Below are 24,084 nucleotides of genomic sequence, written 5' to 3' on the forward strand. Positions count from 1 at the left end.
TGTGATTCTCTATGAATGAGAAAAGAATTTGGATAACCTAGTTTTCAGCTTCAAATATCTTAGTTCATTTAAAAACGAGATTGATTTCTTGCGAACAATCGTTTATCCTGGACTAATCTATATGACCTGCTCGGGAAGCTCACAGCTCTATCTGTAGATAATCTGATTAATAACACATCAATATTGCCACCATAATAAAAGGAGTTAATAATGGAATGGATACTATAGGTGGTATTATTAAGCTCTACCTGTATGACATCAATATTACCACTACAACAAAAGAAGCAAAGGGACTTCTATACAATAATTTGTAGTAGGGACTGGGGACGACCAACTTCTCATGGACTCATGGTTGTCGTTGCCTAGCAGCAACAATGCACTCGATATTTTGTAGTCAACAAAGGAGTTCCTGTGATATTGATGGTTTAACTCGCCCACAACTCTGTTAACAGAACCACAGTGTTGAAGGCTGAAGCAACCATTCCTCTCTTTCCTGGTTTCCCTTCCCCTCTCAGATTTGCATCTGCGGTGTCAGTCAGAGACTACATGGCGTGGAGTGGGTAGCTACGCCTCCTCTCAAAGCTTCAGTTTCTTCCCATGAGACATGGAGGTTCAGATGTCCAGTTCTTCGCTGGGCGCCATGGGTTCCCTTCTTGGGAAGCTCTGTTCATTGCTGGTCTCTCCAGAGGATCAGCTGCCAGAGCCACTGCAGCTTCAGAAGGACAAGCTCGAGCTCCTCAAACAAGATCTCGAAGAAATAAACAAGTTCCTTGTGAATCTGTCATGGATGGAGGATCCCAACATGATGGTGAAGCACTGGATGAACGAGGTGCGTGATCTGTCATATGATATTGAGGATTATATTGACAAGACGATGCATTCCGACCCCAATACCAATGAAGCGTCCAGCTCTTGGGTGGATGAATTAAGTAGTTTTGTGAAGAAGGCCAAGGACGCCCACGAACGACACAACAGGTATGATCTTGGGCGTTGGGCATCGGATCCTAGATTTGTGGTCGATGGGCAAGGCTGGATTCCAAGGCTCAACGGGGAGGCCACAGAACTTGTTGGTATTGGTGATTCCAAGGCCCAACTTATCAAGCAGCTTAACATCGATGTCGAGCGGAGGCTAGTGGTATCCATACATGGACCTGTGGGTGTTGGTAAGACTACTCTTGCCAAAGAAGTTTACTGTCAAATTGGAGGGCAGTTCCAGTGTCGAGCTTTTGTTCGAGCCTCAAAGATGCCTGATACCAGGAGGCTTCTCCGGAGCATGATCTTCCAAGTCCAGCGCCATCAACGACCCCCTCAAGGTCTCACTGTGCAAGATCTCATTGACCACCTAAGAAAACTTCTCCAACAGAAGAGGTATAGTATGTGTTAAACGGTGCTCCTTCCTATTTCAGAAGCAGGTAGCATGACTAGTTGCCCGTTTTGACCATTTATATGATGCAATGGCTAAGGGTCCCTGAAAATTGACATGAAAATTTCTGAAAATTAAATCTACATATAGTAGTTGCGTTACATATGTTAAGAATTTCCTGTTCAGATTTCTGTTTATGAGCAGCGAAGATGAGAAAATCTGGCAACTGATAAATGCAAGGAAGACGAAGATAATAAAGACAAGTTGATGAGGGACTTACCTTTTCTGTTTCTTATAACATAAGTTGATTTTTTTTTCTGCAACAAACTCTTATAACCTATGTTTCGGACCTTACTAATTCAAAAGCATGCAAAGTTTGTCAGGCCAAACAAGAGTAAAGCCATCAGAGAAACTGTGAAGCCAATGATACAAAGCAAATGCTTCTTATTTTCAATTTTAATCCACTGCTTCCGGGTTTCTGTAATTTCTATATATTGCAGCTAGCCTGGCACGACATATTCCTAACATTTTAAATAATTTTGCAGGTATCTCATTGTAATTGATGGTTTGTGGGAAACAACATCATGGGATATTGTTAGCAGTGCTTTCCCAGAGGACACACATTGTAGCAGAGTACTAGTAACAACAGATATTCAGGAGGTAGCTCTAGAGTGCTGTGATTATCAATCTGATGGTATTTTCACGATGGAGCCGCTAAGCACAAATGACACAAGAGAATTGCTATTCAACAGAGCCTTCGGCTCCAATCATGAATGCTCTGAACAACTGAAGGAAGTTTCAGAAGAAGTTATAAAAAAATGTTGTGGTTTCCCACTAGCAACACTTTGCATAGCTCAAGTTTTAGCAAGCGATCCGGACAACTCTGAGCTATGGCACCATATCAAGGAATCCTTATCTTGCGATATAAGAAATAACCTTACTTCAGAAGACATGCTGAGAGGAATAATAGGCCTGAGCTACAATAGTCTTCCACATCATTTGAAGACATGCCTACTATATTTTCATATGTATCCTGAGGGGTACATGTTCTTAAAGACTGACTTGGTGAAGCAATGGGCTGCAGAAGGTTTTATTGGTGCAGTAGCTGGAAAAAATACAAGCGAAATTGCAGAGTCTTATTTTGACGAGCTTGTCTGCAGGGGATTCATTCAGCCTAACTGTATCAATTTCTCAGATGGGGTGATGTTCTATACAGTGCACTATACTATCTTTGAAGTTATCAGATGCAAGTCCATGGAAGGGAATTTCAACACTGTGATAGACTACTCTGAAATCTCTACAAAGCTTTCTGCAAAGGTTCGTCGACTGTCTATCAGATTCAGTAATGCCAAATATGCAACAAAACCAGAAGGCATCACACTGTCCCCAGTGCGATCTCTAATCTTTTATGGACTTGTTGAGTGTCTACCATCCATTACAGAGTTTGAGTCACTTCGAGTTCTACACCTTGAATTTTGGGGTGCTCATGGAGATGTGTTGGACCTGAGTGGCATCGACAGATTGTTTCAGCTGAGGTACTTGTGGGTTTCAACTAATGTCACTGTAAAGCTACCGACCATGATGACAGCACTACAATATTTGGAAACACTGGAAATCTATGCAAAAGTAACTACTGTTCCAACAGATATTGTAAACCTCGCAACGTTGCAGCACCTTTGTCTTTATGGTGACATAAATTTGCCCGATGGTATTGCCCAAATGAGATCTCTACGTACACTTAAGTCCTTTGACCTTAGCGGTAATTCTGAGGACAATGTAAGAAGCCTTGGCGAGTTGAAAAACCTGCATCAGCTTCATCTCACCTGTTCTGTAGCCCCATCTGACCGTCTGAAGAGAAACTTGATAGCTTTGGTTTCTTCGCTTGGAAAACTTGGCAACCTAAATTCTCTTGTTCTAGCTCCTGGTGGTTCATGCACGAGCATTTACTCGGATTGCTCGAACAGTGTGTCTTCTGTGCCCGTTTCTCTTCAAATACTTGAGCTGTTGCCCCCCATTTGCATCTTTTCAAGACTTCCCGAATGGTTTGGACAACTCCATAACCTGCGCATTTTGAAAGTTGTCGTTACTGATCTGCTGAGGGATGATATTGATGTCATCATCGGACTACAGGAGCTCACTAATCTCTCGTTATATGTCAGGAAACGAACTAGAGAAAGCATTATCTTCAAATCAGCCACATTCCCAGTTCTCAAATATTTCAAATTTAGGTGTGGCGTTCTGCAACTTGCCTTTCAGGCAAAAGCAATGCCAAATCTTCAGAAGCTCAAGCTAGAATTCAATGCCCACAGGGGAGATCAGTATGGTGGTATGCTTTCTGGCATTGAGCACCTGTTAAACCTCCGAGAAGTTGCTGCACGAATTTTGGCTGGAGCTGGGGTCAAGGAATCCGACAGGATGGCTGCAGAATCTGCCTTCATTGACACCATTAGCAAGAAGTCAGGGCTTCCCATGATCAATATGCAATGGGTTGATTCGTTCGACGAAGAGTAAGCACCTTTATCTTCTTTTAAAATGCCTTGAAATCTTAAAAACATATGTATATCCACCGACTCCCAACTCTCCCTTCATTGTTTTAATTTGATATTTCAAAATTCAGTTGCCAATATATCTGAAATTTATGCTTCCAACCGTACAAACAACTATAGCAAAGGATTTGTTGATTAAGTAGCTTTGTGTTATGTAACTATCGCTGTAAGAACCGACACCCAGAAGAGAACATCCAAAAGCCAAGGGAAAATAAATTTAAAAATTGAAATCCAAAAAATTAAGATTCCAAATTTTCATTTCAGAATTATGATAACTGTTTGCCTCATGAAATTTATAAACCTATAATTTTATTACTATTTCTGTGGGCGAATTGGTCAATGGGTTCACAAATTCTATTATCCTATTGATCAATTTTATATGTCTAGGAGTTCCATTGAAGATTGCTTTTGTGTTTTTCAATCTTCTATTTACATTAGGGTGAACATCATTATAGTTTCAGTTTGCTAATCTACTTATATTTTGCCACTTTGGATCAATCTTTAATGCAAATATATGCTACTTTGGAAAAATCATACACCCATCCTCTTTTTTGTATCCTCTAATGAGTACAAAGTTAGGAGACAATACTTGTGGGGTTCTTTAATATATGATATTATTGTCCCCTGATCTGCCGACCTCTCTGCCTAGCTTAAGGAGGCATCACTATCCCTTCTCCCCTCATTGTTCTGGAACACTTGGGCAATGCCCAGCATCTCCAACTTCATGGCAAGATGAATCGAGAAGTTCAAGCTCACATCAACCTCTTCCTCTTATCCCAGGCTCTTCTTCCCATTATAGACAATGGGAGAAGGGGATGTTGCTAGGTAGTGGAACGCTTGGGCAAGTATACGAAGGATTCAACAGGTGCGTAGCATAATTTTGAAGCACTGTATTTTCCTCAAGTTCTTCACAAAATTTATGTTATACTGATTTATTATTCAAAACACATGTTATGTAGTGAAAACGGCCAAATTTGCGTAATTAAAGAGATTAAGGTCAGCACTGATGACTCTAACTCAAAAGAGTGCCTCAGGCAGCTAAATCAGGTAATGATATTATGAAAGTATTGGATATATCAGCATCAGTCTTGCAGAAGAATTTGTAGTTCTTTATGTTGAATAACTAAGCAATTACAGTATTAAATTTTGAATATAACATGACAGGAGAAGAAACTAGCATGCTTAAAGATAAACTCAGTAAACATGATTAAAGATACGATCAGAACACTACGTACATACCGGGTGTTTGCAAACGAGAAAGTAGTGGCTAGTGCAGGTGTGTTGACGATGAGTGAGCCTGTGGCAATGATGATGTTACTTCATGATGGTGGATGTCGTGGCAAGACAAGTCGTGGCGACAAATTTGAGCAGTCGCGTGGAGCAGTTTATAAAAATCTTATTTGCCTTATCCTAGTGTAGGATAATAAAGGAGAAGACTTCCGGATACCTCGTGTTCGCTGGTGCACACCGACGGCCGGGATTGAGTATGGTGCAGTAGCGTCGCGATCTTCAGATTAACCCTAAAAAATATAAAAAGAAGTCGCGCCCCCATGAGGCGAGGGACCGCCAAAATATTTCCGGAGTGAAAAAAACTCTAAAAGGAAGCCACTCCCTTGTAAGGCTGGCACTGAATTTCAATGAACCATCACGCAAGTGTCACGTGCCTGTGCCCTTTGCCCCATCTCATGCCCGGCAAGACAAGTGAGCGAGCCCGTATGAAACTTTCCTTCTCTCCTAACACAAATAAGGGCCTGTTTGGATCCAAGGGCAAATGGCAAAAGGGCAAATGGTAAAATTTTTGCTCCTGTCACATCAGATGTTTGGACGCTAATTAGAAGTATTAAATATAGTTTAATTAAAAAACTAATTACATAGATGAGGACTAAATGACGAGACGAATCTATTAAGCCTAATTAATCCATAATTAGCAAAATTACGGTAGCATTTGCCCTTTTGCACTTTGGGGTGTTTGGATCCAAAAGTGCAAAAAAAAAAAATGCAAAAGAGCAAAAGTTTTGCACTTTCTCTTTCTCTTTCCGTTGGATCCAAACAGGCCCTAACTTGGTGGAATGGACATAACCTTACTAATTAAGTTAGTCATCCTCTACCTCCACTACTTTACTAAATATGTGCACCACACTCCACCATCCTCTTGTACACACTGGCCTTTGAGATTTATTTGGAATTTCAGAATTATATGACCCAAGCCCATCTAAAATCCAACACTTTATCACAGTGATGCTAGCTTTTCATTTGAGTATACTGATACTAGCTTTGTGTACAGGAAATCGTTCTGCTTAGTCAGCTGTCACATCCAAACATTGTGCAGTACTATGGCAGTGTCCTGGTAATTACTGAACACTCATATAGCAGTACAACTAATGCCTTGAAATTAGGTATTGGTATAACGATTATATTAATATGTGTACTTTATACTGCAATGCAGTCTAATGAGACACTCTCGGTCTATCTGGAGTATGTTTCTGGGATATCTATCCATAAGATGCTTCAATTGGGTGGTCCACTTGGGGAGGCACTTCTTCGGAATTACACAGCGCAAATCCTCTCTGGCCTTGCATACTTGCATGGGCATAATACAGTACACAGGTATTGGAAAGTCATTTACAGCATCAATACATAAGAGACAGTTCTTTTTCTTGGAACTGCATACCACATATATAACTCTTACTTATCCATAAATATTTACCTTTTCTGGCAGCAATATCAAAGTGGCAAACATACTTGTCGATTTTAATGGTGATACTATCAAACTTGCCGATTTCGGAATGGCAAAGCTTGTAAGTCCCTGTCGATCATCTAACGGTTAAATTGTTCCCTATTCCTTATCTTGATATGGTTTTTATTAACCACTCTCTTGTTATGAAATTGTGAGTGGAGATATGGTGGACCCTTTCTACAAACTACACAAATATTAAAGCATACTTGATTAATTATTAAGCCCTTTTATTTTTCTTGGAACCGCCAAGGCCTGGCCCTGCTTAGGTCAGCCGAGCCCAGCCCACCCAACTCGGTCCTGTGTTTTTTGGCGGTTAAGGATGCAGGTGGATGAGCTCGCACGCCCAGCCGTGTAGGGGCATGGCGTCAGGCACACCAGCACCATCCACTCATCCAGTAGTGCATCCCGGCCTCCCTTGTTGTCTCTCATCTGCACATCAGTACATCACTAGTCACCAGTCACCACAACAAGAAGCCGATTACTGTGATCCAGATCCTCTGATTTGGTGATTTTCCTTCTGAACCAATTTCTGATCTAACGCCTGTGAATCTGTCTTTCCCACTAGCTCGTCTCCTTCAGCTCTTCATCTGGCAAGCTTTGTCAGCGGTGTTTGAGATTGATGACTGACTGCCAGCAGCTACACAGCTCAAGGGAAGCTCTATGGTCATCTCCAAACCTAGTCGCGTGTTGGATCGCTGGTCACCATAAAATCTGAGGATTAGCCATTGTAATTTAGTTTTGTTCTGGTTTGATTTGGGCAAGAAGAAACATCGATCGTATTCCCTTGCTTCTAGCAACCTTTGAATCATTGCTAGAGCAGCATGACTCTTACATCAAACCATCCTTTCAACTTGCCTTTGAACTCTTCAATGGAAACAGCAACTTCCTACTCACATTGCTGCTAATAATTGATCCACAAAATCATCATGACAAGAGATCAACAACAATAGCCACTGGCAGATATCGCGCTAATGAGGTGGCAAACGGAAGAGGGTGAAGGGATGACAGTGGCATCACAATAGACCGCAAGGAACGAAACCATGAACAAATGAACAAACAAGAAAGATCGTTGTTGACTCATAGTCCAGTTCAAATGGGTTGGGCTGGATTGGGCAGGGCTGGACTGGGCCTAGGCAGATACCAAGCGGAAAACGTATATTAACAATATGGCTTAGTTAGGAACGCTTTGGGATTCGTGCTGCTTTTACGGAAAGGTCTCCTGAACTTGTTACATTTGTTTATGCAGATATCACAGTACACATCTATGAAATCCTTCAAAGGGAGCCCTTCCTCGATGGCACCAGAGGTGAGGCTACTGAAGTTTAAATTTCTTATCTTTTCTTTTCTAGTGAACAGCCATCAACCGAATTCTTCAACTTTTTTCATGTCAAAACTTTTTCAGGTTATTTCAAATAGTAATGGCTACAAATTTTCAGTAGACCTTTGGAGCCTTGGCTGCACCATTCTTGAGATGGCAACAGGAAAACCTCCTTGGGGTCAGTACGAAGGGGTGAGTTGTTGACTTCTTGGATCTGACCTTTTACATGGTTAAGATGCCTGATATTCTATTGATTATCTGCTAAGCTTGGATTAATTCACAGGCGGCTTCAATATTTAAAATTTGTAACAGCCAAGACATTCCTGATATCCCAGATCATCTTTCTTCAGAGGCAAAAAGCTTCCTGAAACTCTGTTTGCAGCGTGATCCTGCTGCTCGCCCAACAGCTGCTCAGCTGATGGATCATCCGTTTGCCAAGGACCATCCTACATCCACCGATGGAAATAACATCAGGTATATTGTCTTTGTCCTTGCCTTACTTCATACCATGCTCTGCAGTTTCCAAAATATCTGCATCATTGCCCCCCTATTTTGATTAAAAACAAGGGCAATGATGTCAAACATTTGGAAAACAACACATAGGCAACGAGACATGGTAGAAAAAAATGAGGACAAACTTATGCCTCAAAATAAGGGCGACCATACAATTGTCTCAGCTAGTTGGTATATCAATCATTCTTGCATTGTAATAATCTGCATATTTCGTTTTATATAATATGTTTGGTTTGAGCAATAGTACATTTATAATGGCCTTAAACTTGAGTATCGTGAAGCACAATACCTAGGAAAGTACAAATATTAATGGTTGATTGGTTCTACAAATTTCTGACAAATGGAACAGTCATATTGATATATTAGCAGCTTGTATCAGGATATCCCACTTTTAGTAGCTACTTGTTCTAGTTTCTTCCAATTTTAATGGAATTAACATGTTCCTTGTATCAGGATATCCCAGTTTTCTGATGTACCAGCAAGCACTTCTCATCTAGGTAATTTTGTTTCGTTTCTCATCCAATCAATTATCAATTTCTTCTTTGATAAAATATATTTTTAGTTTTCGCCATAAATATGTTTCACATATCATTTTAATGGCTATGTGCATATATAGAGTCATAAGAAATTACCTATAGGTCCAATTTGACACTAAAGTTTATTCATGTATGACCAGAAGTCCATAGATAGAAATAAAATCTTGTATCCATTTCCAATACATGATATTGTATCCAAGGCTGCCATGTCATAGGAATGACAATAAATTGGTGTCTAGAGACAACACCTCCAATGGATATAGTATCATGTTGTTTTTTCTTAGAAGCTATTGAAACAATTAATTGTTGTCATGTTGTATATATGAATGTGGACCCATAATATAGTTTTTTTGGGCAAACATATAAAAGATATCGTGCTAGAACTTTATCCTGCACAAGATACTGCTTCCATACTTCTCATATGTAATCTTTTGGCGCATTAGAAAAATCCTATGTGGTGCCTACTTAATGCCCATGATACTATACATTGGGAGTTGCCGAATAAATAACATGAGACAACCACTTTAATTTTTCCCAAACATTAAATTAGGAGAAGAGAGTGGAAGTATCACAATAAATACACTTATGATATATTTAATAGACAAACATGTCTTACTGAGGTCATAAATAAAATGATTAAAGGGGTGTTTGGATCCAAATGCTAATGTGCAAAAGTGCTAAACTTTAGCACTAGCTCATCCGAACAGGAGTGCTATAATAGGGTGTGCTAAACTTTAACCACGACTCAAAAACTTTAGCATGAGGTATAAGTGCTAATAGATGCTAAAGTTTAGCACTCAATTTTAGTCCATCCAAATAGATCTTAAACATAGAGAGTATTAAGTAGAGCACACATGCAATGGGTCCTCGATACCCACAAGACAAGCCAATACGACCATCTGGGCAAGGCTGGGGTGATACAAGGATCAGAGTCGATATCTTGCGATACAAGTAAAGTATTAGATGGAGTACTACCTGATAATCGGGATCACCTAGGCAAGGCATTCCGTCCTCAATTCTTGAGATACTTAACTACCCTCGGCTATCAGACCAAAACTGGTACTTCAATCTGCATCGCCATAGGCTCTCACGAATAATTCTCAGCAACGGTTGGAATTTTATAGTACTAAAAAAATATTTTTAGGGGCGGATAAAACAATATTTGTAGGGTAGGTGCAATATCCGTTTCTGCTTTTCGCAGCTACAAATAGCTATTTGCAAAAGCGGGTAACATGCCCACCCCTATAAATGAATTTTTAGAAATATAGCAAAACAAATAAAACAGTGAAACTTCTATACTATGGTTATTGTGAACTATAGATACAGAAAAAATATGCCAAATATATTTGATTATATATAAAGGTTAAGATTGAGAAAATTTTAAAGTATGACTTGAGTTGTATGACATACTGGTAAGGGGAGTTGATGAGTTTATGGAGAATCTACATCGAACTATATGCATGATGATAAAAATTCATTTAAAATATGACGCCATGCCAATTTACGGAAGATTTAGACCTCTTTTATATAATTACACTATTCATATCCATAATACTGCTAGATTTTAAAATTAGATAACTTATAATAATTTTTTGGACTATTAAATTACCTTGAATGAAAAGATTATCAACTAAAAAATTTTAGATCTCATCAACCTCTACAATTTTGGTATAAAGTTTGACTTTATCTGAGATAATATTTGAAAAGTTATGAATTTATTTACGTGAGATCATTTGTATGGGCGGGTAATGGCATCACTCGCTCCGAAAATGGTGGCCATTTCTTGGGGTGGCTCGGAAGGTACGGTAACCCCGCTCGTTTTGTAGGAGCGGATTACATTTTGGGCCGTCCCTAGAAAAAATAAAATGCTCTTAAAAATTACTTTTTATAGTGCTAGTTGTGATAGCATTATTTAAATCTTGCTCCATATTGATAAATGGTTCACGAATGTTTTTCAGACAACCAAATCAATAAGCCTAATTTTGCAGATGGCATCGCCATTGATCCTGGTAAGACACTTGACGTGCTCCGCGAAGCGTCGCCAGATTCGAATCGGAATCCCACGGCTACAGTAGACATAACTGACCTGGTATGTGCAAGAATCCCCGTGACAGTACTACTCCCTCCAGTTTTTTTTCTTTGCCATCACTGACATCAACTTAACTCACCCTCACACCTTTCACCATTTATAACTAAAAGTATGATAATTTCAAAAAAAAATTGTGAGAAATCCTATTATATAATTTTTTATGCAATAATTTATAATACTACGAGTATACCAATACTAGTTGCCAGTATTTATTTACTGTGTGTGATAGGGAAGAGTTGGCATATCACTTATACTTCAACAACTTCTTAGCACCTAGCATAATTCTGAACTTTTGACCGAAATCAGCAGGGAAGGTCTCCACCTATTTTTTATATAAATTTTTTATTTAATTCAAGCCTGTTTGTAATTCGTTCCGATAAGGAGTCGAACCTAGGCCTGCTGGATGTTACTCGGGTGTGCTAAGCACTAGGCTAGAGGCTCTTTCGCATAGCATTCTGTCCCTATTAATTACTCTCTCTGTTCCAGAATATAACAACCTTTTGACTTGGTCAAAATCAAACTTTTTCATCTTTAACCAATAATATCTCCAAAAATAATTACTTTTAAATAGAAAAGTTACATATTACGATAGTTAGTTTTATTATGAATAAATTAATATCATTTTTATGTTATCAATCTTTATGTTTTTTTATCATTTATGGTTAAAGTTTAAAAGGTTTGATTTGGAGAAAAAAATCTAAAAATAGTTATATTCTGGGACGGAGGTAGTATATCTCTTCATAGGCAAAACTTTGAGGTGATTCTTTATATATAGCTAGCTAACTGACCTTGTTGAAGACGTTGTGAGGCTATAAGCCGGGGAACATACTTCCTCCTATCATAAATATAAATCCATAATCCATTATGTTTATTCTAAATCAAACTTTTTAACTTTGAATAGCAATATCTACAAAAATAAAGTATTTAAATGATACTGTAAAAAGTATGAAAGTATTTTTATGTGAATCTAATAATATTAATCTTGTGTTGCCAATCAATATAAAATACACTCACCTTTCCAAATTATAGGAGGCCGACTTCTCGTTGCGGATGGCAGGGGAGGGCGAGGACGAGGCCACGGGCACAACGACGACCTTCCACGTGCCGACGGCGGCGGTGGGCGAGGAGCTCAGCGCGGCGTTCCAGCCGATCCCGTCGGACGGCTACAGCTGGCTCAAGTACGGGCTGAAGCAGGCAAAGGGAAGCGAAAACCAGCGGAGCTACTACAAGTGCATCTTCCAGGGCTGCCTCGTCAAGAAGAAGGTGGAGAGATCGCTGCCGGACGGCCAGATCGTGGAAATCGTGTACAAGAACGCGCACAACCACGCCAAGCCACACGTTTGGGCGAGGAACTCCAGCGCGCCGGCGCAGCTACTGCAGGACGGCGGCGGCGGCGACGCGTCCGATCACACGTTTGGTGGAATGTCGGGCGTTACCGTCGCGACGCTCGAGAATCCCACGGTATCGGTTGGGAACGACGACGTGGTCAGGGTGAGGTCACCGCGTAGCACCGGATGCTCCGGATTGGACGAGCACGAGAAGGATCCGAAGAGAATGTAAGTGCTTTCTGGTCACAGGTTTTTCTGTCGCTTTTATGTCTTGGAACGCGGGGATTGAATTAACTATTTTTGTACCATCTATCCCTTTGCAGGAGGAAAGACATTGACGGCGAGGGGATCTCCATGGCCGGCAGCCGGACGGTGCGCGAGCCGAGAGTCGTCGTCCAAACCACGAGCGACGTCGACTTCATGGATGACGGCTTCAGGTGGAGGAAGTACGGAAAGAAGAGCCTGCGGCTGGGAAACCCAAACCCAAGGTAAAACCGTGCAAATAAATCGAAACTGGAACGAAGTACGCTTCCTGCAAGCCTGAGCTTGAAGCCTTGAACTCGTCGTGCAAATGTTGCCTTGTGGGTGGCTGCAGGAGCTACTACAGGTGCGCGATGGCCGGCTGCCCGATGCGCAAGCACGTGGAGCGCATGTCCCACGACCAGCGCGTCGTGGTCACCACGTACAAGGGCAAGCACAACCATGATGCGCCGGCCCGGGGGCCCAGCAGCCTGGATCGTCCACCGCCGGCGGTGGCCAACCAAAGCAGCGGCGGCGCTGTACAACAACAGTATGCCCGTGGATTCAGCGGCCAGGGCTCAGTTGGCGTTAGCAGCGCGTCGGCGCAGGGCGCCGATGCTGGCAGTAGCTTCGAGGTATCCACGCTCAAGGATTATGTTACCGGCGATGCAGCATTTATCAGTGAGCTTCGGTAACGATAATCGGTTGAAAATCGGTGAAAAGTCACCAAAATCGATTGGTAAAGAGACCTAAATTCAGAAAAATGAAAATCAACTATTTATCGTCGATAATCGATGCAAACTGAACGATTTATCGCTTCGCCTACTGAAAATATATTTTGGCAGTGGAAAAAAATAAAGGTTTGATAGCATTTAATTTTTTAGGTTATGTATTATATTATATTAGATAAATTACACATACATGCACAATTTTTGCATATAGAATTGCCTAAGAAATAAACATGCTTACATATTTTGCCCATAAAATTGCATAAAGCACATGAATTTGCACATATATACAAGCCACGAAGTGCATAGTTCATATAAACAAACGAGTGCATAGTCCATACAAACTTCATAGTTCAGAGAAATAAAAGAGTGCATAGTTCATACAAACCTCATAGTGCATAGAAACAAGAGTACATAGTCTATACAAGCCACATACAAACTAGCAAGCACATAGTCCATACATGAAGTCATTCGGCATATCAATTTAATCATTCTTCGGTCTCTTCTTGCTGGTACGTGTGATATCCATAATAATATTCCTAAATATTGAAATGAACTCAAATAAGAGGGGAACACATAATGATGAAATTGTAATATATGTACATACATACCTGTAATTCACCAATCTGACCACCAGTGCTCATGCCAAGATGTACCGGTAGTTGAATGAAGTGGCTTGGATATGGTGGTGGGTGTGAATATGGTTGTGGGTACGGATATGGGTATGGTTGTGGGTATGGATATGGGTAGGAGGGTGGACGTGGATAGCTGAAGGTTGAACTAACTGAGCTGGAGCTATCACCTTCTCGAGGATCAGATCGACGTTGGTTGCTTGTCGTCCTCTGTTGTGACATGGGTTGACCATGATCTTGATCTTGTGTGACATGGGTGAAATCTGTCTCCCTGGTAAATCTAGTAGGCGACATACTACGATCAGTTCTTCCACTAGCTTGACTAGATACATGATAACCACTCCCTCCATCATCATTGTCATCATCATCGTCATCGTCATCATCAGTGTTGCCTTCATCACCACCATCACTAGGCTCAGGTGTTGTCTCATTGCTCGCAAGCTCTTCCTCTGGAGGGCTCCTAATCATTTTTCCCTTCTTTTCTGGCCACCGAGGTCGGAGAACTTTGGTCTTCCTCTTGCCAAGATGTGTATCACCAATATTCTCACCTGCCCATTGCTCTAAATTTTCATTGTCCTCTGCTAAAGAAGTGAACATTGGATTAGGAAGAGGAATATCACTAATATCAGAGTCCTCATCCAATGTTGGAGGGGCATTGGATCTGCTGTGCTCCATCCAATCTTGAATCGCACTTCGTTGGCGATAGAATGAAAGATCCATCATTCCACTCACAGGATCAAAGTCACTAGGCTCAACTGTGCTTCCTGCTTACTGGATACGAAGTCGAAGGATGTAGTTCACAAAAACCAACTGATGCAACTTCTTGTGTCCCAACCGATTTCACAATTTTGTGTGGATGAAGGCAAAAGTACTCCAATTCCTCTCACATCCACTTGATGAGGCACATTGGGAGAGAAGCTTCATTGCAAGGCGTTGAAGTGTTGGAGTATCATTACCAAACATAGACCACCAACTAGCCGGTGAAGTAGCATGATCAGTGGCCATCCTCCTAGCTAGCTCTCCAGCAAAATCTCCTCGCTTTTGCTTAAAAAACACAGCTTCCTGAAGTGCAGCAGCCGTTGTGTTTGTATCACACATCCTTGCTAAACATTTGCGAAGATCTGTCATTAAGGAATCTATTGTCCCCATGGTATAATTCACCATCGGATTCAAAGCACAAGCACCTTGCACATAAGTCCCTAGCATGACAGTGGACATCCTCCTACTATTATCTCCATGATATGCTGAAAACGAGTCGGATTTTTCTGACTTAAGTTGGCAGCATATGTCTGCTTTGTATTTTGATACTGCACAACCACTTCACCTAAAGTTGGAACCTGATCTTGATCGGCAAACCGCAAGAAAACATACAATGGCTCCACATCTTCCAACACATACTGCATGTTTGCCCACCAATCTAAATTTGTGAGGTTTGCGTATGCATACCTTTCCTGTTCTGAATTGAAATGGCGAGAAGCCCGAAATTCTGGGGTCATCATCCACTGCATGAATTGATCTTTCTTCCTCATGAAGCTCTGAAGGAACATGTAATTTGTACCAAATCTTGTTGCATTCCACTTAACCAGTTCACCTCCAATGGCTAACTTCATCATATAGTGCAAGGAATTGGAGTTGTATAACCAACTGCATATCTTCTTAACACTCTCAATGATTGCTTCGTGGTCTGACCATTGTCCAATGTCCTTCAGCATAAGATTTATTGTGTGGGCAAGACATGGCTGCCAAACTATGTGTTGATACTCGGCATTGAGCAACTGACATGCCTTCTTGTAGTTGGATCCATTATCTGTCACTACTTGGACAACATGATCAGTGCCAACATCATTCGCAATCTTTTTGATGAGCTACATGTATTAACAAACCATTAGTGTGCATCTTGTGAATATTGTGTGAATAAAATCATACGATATCATGTGAATACAATGGATCCAAGTTCGACATACCTTAAGAATAGAATCAGCATTCTGTGAATATCCTGTGGCATCAAACGACTTCCAAAAGTACATAGTGCCATTGCAGTACAACAAAAAATTTATGACACTCATGCGGGTTGGACCAGTCCATGAATCACACATGATTGTTACACCATAAGTAGGCCATTCCTGCTTCCACTTGTCGATCTCTTTTATGATCTCTTTCTCATTCTCGTCTAAGTAAACTTCATCAACCTCCCTCCCAGTAGGTGCTTTCACTCCAGTACCTACATTGTCACACAAACATGTTAACACAAAATAAACATAGATGTAATAGTATGCAAACTAGCACATGCATACAATCTCACCATATTTTTGGGTCTCCATGAAAGCTGCCCTAAAGTAAGGGTCATCTAATTTCTTGCTAGGTATACCAGTCGCATGGCAAAATTTCACCCACACTCTCCCAATCTTGCTCTTGGCCCCTCTCTCCTTTTCCGTCCATGGGCCTGTATCAATTCGTGGTTGTCTTGGGCCAGAGGCAGAAGCAAGATTGTAGTCTCTCACACGGTCTGGCACTTGTGTCTTGCTCCTAGTGAGCATAGATGGGAGCGTACCTTTCACTTGCCCTGATCTGGAACCACCACCTCTCTCATATCGTTGACCAGCCCTCTCTCTATACTCATGCTCTTCTCTCGACTGTCGGAGAGCAGCTTCCAAATCATGGTCGTCATTCTCAGTCTCTAAGTCCACATATTCAGTTCTTGCTGCTTCATCTTCTCTTAGCTTTCGACGATATCTTGCTTTCGTTCTTTGCTTGTTATTGTCGATCTGAAGCCTGAAGTACTCCTTCACTTCTTTAGGAACATTGGGACAATACCTCACATTCTTCCCTTGGTGTGCCAAATGCTCCTTTAGCCGTGTTGCCCCTCCTCCACCCTTTTCAACACGACAATACTTGCACTTGAAGCCAATGCCAATCTTCTCTCCATGTTCCCAAACTAAATCCTGATTATTAGACATTCACCTACAAGAGAGAAATCGAACCATGTCTGTGTCAAAATTATGCTACGAATAAATGATACTCACTCTTAATTTATACCATTTAGGCATACAAAATAAAGTAAAGGCATGCACCTTATTTTCCTATTTAACATAGCATTTTGTACAACAATAAATTTTTCCCCATGACTAATATCTAAAGCTGCAGTCTACATTTTAAATATGTGATACAACCAACCATCCAAGGAATATTCTATACCACTGCAATGTATTTAGCCAAATCAGTGAGTACAGATAAATAAGAAGCTAAACTGAACTGAAAATCGTCCGATACAAATCGATAATCAACGATTTACCTCGATTATCGACGCCACGATCACAGCTCCCTCGCTCCCAGCTGCAGCATCATCGATAATCGCCATATATATTGATTATTGGCCTTAATCGCACGAAAATCGTTGAACGGAGCTGAAATCGCCCACTCTCTTGCTTTGTGCTTGCGCGCGTTTGAGGAAAGTGAGAGGCAGGTTGGGGAAAGTGAACTGGAATCTGAGGAAAGGGACAGGAGGTTGGACATGTGGTTGGAGAGAGAGTGACTGTGGTCCTCGTGAGGCCATAGTGTGGTGGAAGGGTTAACGGGTTAACGGGTTAGTGGATGGTAACGGGTAGTTAGATAAAAATATTTTTTTCGCTAAGCAAACAATTGTTGCTTTCCATATGTGACAACATTATAGAATCAAGAGAAGGTCTAGTTTTTTGTAAAAATAAGTTCTCTACTTTTTATAAATTTTTTTAAATTTTTAAATTTTCTATTGAAATCTAGCGAAATTCAAGTCGGTTTATGTTCTCAGCTAGCATCGGTAACGATAAATTTCATCGATAATCGTGATTATCGAGCGGTTTTGGGGCCGAATAACTCGAGCTTGTTGGAATTTATGGGCTTGGCCTATTTATTCATTTATAATAAAAGAATTAAAAGCCTACTAACAAAAGCTAATGAGTTACGTGTTCAATCTCGTTTGGATATTTGAGAAGGATCGTAACTGATTTAAATGGTGGATCATGAGTACACCGCTTGTGAAATCGGTACAATTGGCGAGCCATACGCTCACTCGCCGGGCCGAGGGCGTGGGCCTAGGCGCGGCTCAGTCGGTGCGGTGAGAAACATTTTATTATTGAATGCAATTATTAATGTTTTGTTGTTGAATACATTATTCTAAAACTTAAAACTTAATTGTTACTGGTGAATCATAGCAGCGAATTAACTTCATAGCACCAGTAATTGACTCTTATCAAAGCTATTAGAGAGCGGCCAGGTTCAGAACCTGATTCACCTCTGCGCCTATATAAAGCAGCCCCTCCTCTCATTTCAAATACACCTCAACTCTTAGGGACTCCTACTTGCACGGGATAGCAGGCAATCAGATTTTTAGGGAGGTCTTCACGTGACTGCTCTCTCCTGAACGACTACTTTCTGGTGGCCATCGTCTTCCTCCTGCTACGTCTGAACGACTACTTTATCTACTTCCTAGTAGCCGTAGCTATGTTCCCCAAGTGAACATCAACATCATCCCGACTACTTCTCAACGGCAATCTCACTGTAACAAATTAGTTCGGCTACATCAAACAGCCCTAACCGACACAATGTCCAGTCATGGAAATGGCGCACCCGGTGCCTCACCAGTGCCCGCCTTGGGCTACATTCTAAACCAACTCTGGTTTACTTTCTTGTTCGTGTTGTTTAGTGAAATTAATATGAACACGTGCACATACTATGCTTCACTCAATATAGTCATGAAAATATTGCTGAATATTATTTTTAGTTTTGGAATTAAAATGTGCCTAAAATTGCATAATTTATTTAACAATCGAAAAACCTGATGATGTTGATAGGATTTCGATCGCCAATTTTGCTGCATCAATTAAACCAAATATATTTGATGGTTCCAACTACAAACATTGGCGTGAGCGGCTTATATTGTGGTTGATAGCAATGAACCTTATGCATGTAACAAAGAGGAAGCCGAACAATTTACTCCAGAGAAAGGGAGTGCATTCGATGCTTCCGATAACCTTTTTCAAGCCTGGATTATTAGTGTTCTGCTGAAAACTTGTGGGTAAATTTATCCGGCTCACGAATGGCAAGGAAATTTGGGATGCTCTTGAGGCTCAATATGGAGTTTCTGATGCTGGCAGTGAGTTGTATGTAATGGAGCAGTTCCTTGACTATTGGATGGTTGAAGACCGTTCTATAGTAGAACAAGACCATGAGATACATATACTGGCAAAAGATTTCAAAAATTGTAGCAAAGATGCTCCATGTGTGTCACCCGATAAGTTTGTGGCCGGAGGTATTATCTCTAAGTTGCCACCTTCTTGGGGGACTTTCCTACCTCACTGAAGCACAACAGACAGGAGTTCACCATGGATGGACTTATTAAGACTCTTGATGTTGAAGAGAAGGTGAGAGCGAAAGATACACGTGGAAAAAGAGTTGTTGGAGCTTCTAACGCTAACTTTGTTTAAAAGAACAATAATTTTGTTCAAAAGAACAATTCCCAAAAGAACAAGAAGAAGCCACCGCGGAACCAAACAAAGAATAAGCAAACAACCACGTTCAAGAAGAAGAAGAAGAAGAAGAAGAAGAAGAAGAAGAAGAAGAAGAAGAAGAAGAAGAAGAAGAAGAAAAAGAAGGGAGTTTGCTATGTGTGCGTGGACCATTTTGCTTCTTAGTGTCCGAATCGCGAAGGCAAGAAATCTGGTAACATGGTTGTTAGCGAGGCGGTAGGAACATCGGGGTATGGTAATTTATTACCTACAATTCTTTCAGTATTTTGTTCACTCGGGTGGTGGGTTAACACTGAGGCTAATATTCATGTGTGTGCTGATGTTTGCTTATTTTCTTCTTACCAGGTCGGAGGGACATCCTCTTGTTGATGTGGAACGGATCACATGCGCGTGTTCTTGGTGTTGGTATGGTAAATCTAAAGCTTAATTCGAGGAAGGCCGTGTAGTTGAAGAACGTACATCATATCCCCACTGAAATGAACTGGATTCCCAAACCAAGGAATCCGACTCCCTGTATCATCGTGATAGTCCCTAGATCAAGTGCTATCACATACAGAACTCATTCCAGGCATAATATCATAGTGATACTCAGATTAAGATCAAACATGGGTTTAATTATTACATAAATCCATAGGATTTGTAGTACGGAAGTTATTACAAGCCTCTTAGCTAAAGCGGTTCAGACAGAAATCGTAACACGGTAACTAGTCTTCGGTCCGTCCTTCAGCTTCTGGACCTTCTCCACATGCGACTCGAGCATAGCACGGGCTTCAGTCGTACCAACCGTCATCGTTGGGGTCGAACTCCGGATCGGATCATGCATCGTACCAGGCTATCCCCAAGGAATGGGATAGGTTCACGTCACCATCTGAATGCAAGCTTTATCGTGGTCTATACTATGGATATAACAAAGCTCAAGAGGTTAAGCTGAGGTTTTCCTACGTATGCAATATATATATATATATATATATATATATATATATATATATAAGTAAACACATCTTCTTCCATTCCCGACTCGGGCCCTTCCGACATCCCGGACTCCCGGTCAACGCACACCTTCCAAACCACCAAGTCGATGCGAGAACTCTCTCTCCTCGCATCTCAATTGCCCCCTGGCAGGAAGTCATTCTAGAGGGAGGTAGAAGTCATGAGTAACACTAGCGGGCATCTTTGTCAAAAGCGTCTCCACCACGGTGGTCTGTGACTGCACCCTTAATGGGTGCCTCCAACACCTCAACCTCGTAACCAAAACTGTACCCGCCACAAGTACTCCGTAGGGTGTGCCAAGATACACACCCCAAGCCCTCGATCCACGATCGAGTTAGGTTGCCCACTCCCGGCTAAGACCCTAATCACCAACTCCTGAAGAGTACCACTTCACACACGCCAAGACTATCCATCCATTCCCACACATGCACATTCGAGGATTGACAAGGCATTTCATATAATAAATAAGTGAGATAGGATTGCAAGGAGTATGGGTACATAAAATAGGCCATGCAAGTTCATCTCGGTAAAATTACACACATAGCGACAGCAATTCTAATCAAGCAATGCCTAATAGGTATTCAAATCGTAGATGGGCGTGAACCTGGCATCTCTTCGAAGTCCTCCTGGGCCTCCGGGTAGTCCTGGCCGTCGGTCAACTCCTCGTGGTCGGATCCTATTCGTAAATATGAGCAAGAGTAGGGACCAAAGTGCAAAAGTGCACAAAAATCTTCAAAAAAGATCCAAATCACCACAAAACCTACTCTAACGGGTGGTTTATGTTTTTAGAATAATTATGGAACTGGTTTCATAATTTTCAGAGGTCCGGTCGATTTATTATTAATTTTCTAAGGAAAAACCTATTTCTGAAATTAATAAAAGAATTTTGGAAAAGAAAATCAATCAACAGTGACACGTGGCAGCACTAAGGCGTGCCACGTGGCATGCTGACATCAGCATGACGTCAGCAGGGGGGTCCGGGTCTGCTGACGTCAGCAGTGGGCCCTGCTGATATTAGCGTTGACCGATCAACATTGACCGGTCAACGGTAAACGGTCAAGGGGTCAATGGGTCCCACTGGTCAGCCTCAGCCCGAGGCTGACAGGTGGGTCCCTCGGGTCAGGTCGGGAAAAAGGAAAAAGGGATCGGAATAGGGGTCGGCTCGGGTTTTAGGCCAAAAGAGGTGATGGGCGGCTCGAGGCCCAACTAGGCTCGGCTTAGGCGTCATGGGTCGGCTCGGCCTGCGGCTCAGCAGGCCAGCCCGGGTCTATGACCTGGCTACAGGCTGTGGGCTGGCTCGGCTTAACAGGCCGGTCCATGGTCGGCTTCCCTCTCTCTCTCTCTGTCAACACGGGCCCAGGGGCCAGCGCCTCCCGCTTCCCCCGACAGGCGGGGCCCGTGTGTCGGTCACTCACCGGATCTGGTGTGGCCGCCAGATCCGGTGCAGCTCGGGCCAACATGGCCCCATGTGCGTGTGTGCTAGGGTGTGTGCGTGTGTGGACGCCCGAAGGGTGCTCGGGGAAAGGCCCCAAAGGCTTGGCCGCGACGCGAACGCGACGTTGCGGCCATGTCGCGGGTTCGCCGCGCACGGCAAGGCCGTGGCGGGGGCATGGCGAGGCTGGGGGCACAGCCGGGTCGCGCGGCACGGGTGCGCACGCACGCGCGCGGGTCCTGGCTTCCCAGAGCCACGGCGTGGCCGTGCCGTGCGCGAGGTACCGGCATCCCGGGCCCGCGGCACGACGCAACGGCGGTGAGGCGACAGCGGCAGCGGGGGAAGACGGCGGCGCGTCGGGCTCCTGCACAAGAAGTGGCGCAGAGGCCGGATGGGGAGAGGGAATACCCTAGGGCTGGCTACGGAAGGGTCATCGGCATTGCCGGCAGCACAAGGGAGAAGGGAGGCGGCTGTGGCAGAACCAACCTGAATTATACCGGCTCAAGTACGCGAGTCCACTCCCGAGGGCTCCAATGTGCTTCAAACGGTATAATCCCTTGGCCTGTCGGGTAACGTCCTGATAAACCACCGATACACAGGATCAAATAAGGTTACCTCACACGAAGGTGAGTCCAGAGATACAGTCACCATCATATTTTACATCACAGGAAATTACAATACAAGAGTTTCCAAAAGTAATAACAAGTTTCAAACTTAGAGAAAACATTACAAACTATTAAAGTTAAGGTTCTTAGCAGCGGAAAACATACGCGATGATTTACAATACGTCGTCAAGACGGATGTCATGCTAAGCCCGGGCATGACATCACTCTGTATCATCAGTGTTGGCCGGGGATGGATCCCATTCCACGGACTAATCATCTGGAAGAGCACAGGGCCAAGGCAGGGCAATAGTAGGATCTTCAAAGACTTTACCTGAAAAACATAAAACTAGCAAGGCTGAGTATACTAATACTCAGCAAGGCTTACCCGGAATTGGGTATACTTTAGCCCATAACTAGACTCATGAAAGCTTGAAATGGTTCTGGGTTTAATTTCAGCTGAAAAGCAATAAGAGTAGATTCTTAATTTCAACCTTTAGCTTTCAGGTTCTAGTTGATTATCCATTCTAGGTAGGCACTTATAGCTATTCAGGCATGGTAGAAAGTTTAGCCAAACATCATCTTTGATAACCATAACATTGCTCTTTTTACTCTATGTGGTAAAGGGATCAAGCAGTCTCAATCTTCGTGAGAAGCGGACGATTCTGAATCGAATTCAACCTTGCAAGGGTAAACCTAACATACACGCTTGGAACACCAAAGGGTCATTCCGAAGCAACCGTTTGCCTTTCATTCCGACTCGTGGATCAGAGCCACCACAAGCGATTGCAGGACCATACGCACTTCCAAAGTGCAGGACGTACATCTGTAGCGCGACTACAAAACCCGTACTCCTGGTTGCCCAGCAACACGTATTCCTACACGTCGAACCAAGTAACCAAAAGAACCAAATACATGTGGTGGGGGGTATGTCCACTCCTCGGGTTGATTGGTTACTAGGCTTACCGCTTACCATATTTCGCGGCATGTGGTTAGTACTTTCAAACGCTTAACCACCGCTACCACACACTGCGACCTTAACCAATTCAGCAACACAGACGGGGTATCATCTCAATCATGATACCTCAAAAACTCCCGTCCGTCATCCTTATAGTGACTGCAGGAATGTAAACAATACAACTCCTATAAAGCTCGCGAGTGTCAGGCAATCACTCGACTTCTACCGGTCCTATTAGCATAGCAGCTATACGAACTCAAGTTCTAGTGTTCAGTACATCGGTTCCTGGAATTATGCACCTAAGGTTTCAAGCAATTCCTAAGAACGTAATGCAAAGATAGATATAAATAATATAGGTTGCAGTGTAAATAAAGTAGGGTTTATGTCCGGGGCTTGCCTTTACTGGTGGGGCTGAAGTCAGGAATGTTAGTATTATTATCTTCCGAACTTTGGTTCGGGGTTTCAGATAATCCCTTGATGACATTCACTTGGTCTTCAGGAATATCCTCTGCAGACTCCGGGGAGATCTCGTAGGTAGCGTTGTAGAAGTAGTCGTATCTACATGCAA

The 24,084-nt window shown here is 42.4% G+C and overlaps 1 protein-coding gene across 2 annotated transcripts; it reads left to right on the forward strand.

Moving 5' to 3' along the window:
- Nucleotides 1–355: 355 nt before the first annotated feature.
- On the forward strand, nucleotides 356–13,553 carry LOC112902452. Of its 2 annotated transcripts, none has more exons than XM_025971543.1 (15): nucleotides 356–1,368; nucleotides 1,909–3,870; nucleotides 4,559–4,774; nucleotides 4,869–4,956; nucleotides 6,194–6,256; nucleotides 6,356–6,516; nucleotides 6,629–6,707; nucleotides 7,893–7,952; nucleotides 8,086–8,156; nucleotides 8,277–8,438; nucleotides 8,931–8,974; nucleotides 11,002–11,102; nucleotides 12,132–12,658; nucleotides 12,754–12,918; nucleotides 13,026–13,553. In XM_025971543.1, the coding sequence occupies exons 1-15, from the start codon at nucleotides 605–607 to the stop codon at nucleotides 13,363–13,365; spliced, it is 4,803 nt and encodes a 1,600-aa protein (XP_025827328.1). In that variant the 5' UTR covers nucleotides 356–604; the 3' UTR covers nucleotides 13,366–13,553. The 2 variants fall into 2 exon arrangements, with proteins under 2 accessions (XP_025827328.1, XP_025827327.1); XM_025971542.1 differs by having other exon boundaries at nucleotides 358–1,368; nucleotides 8,049–8,156; nucleotides 8,248–8,438.
- The last annotated feature ends 10,531 nt before the right edge of the window (nucleotides 13,554–24,084 follow it).

The sequence above is a fragment of the Panicum hallii genome, chromosome 8 (assembly GCF_002211085.1).
Source record: "Panicum hallii strain FIL2 chromosome 8, PHallii_v3.1, whole genome shotgun sequence".
NCBI classification, from domain to species: domain Eukaryota; kingdom Viridiplantae; phylum Streptophyta; class Magnoliopsida; order Poales; family Poaceae; genus Panicum; species Panicum hallii.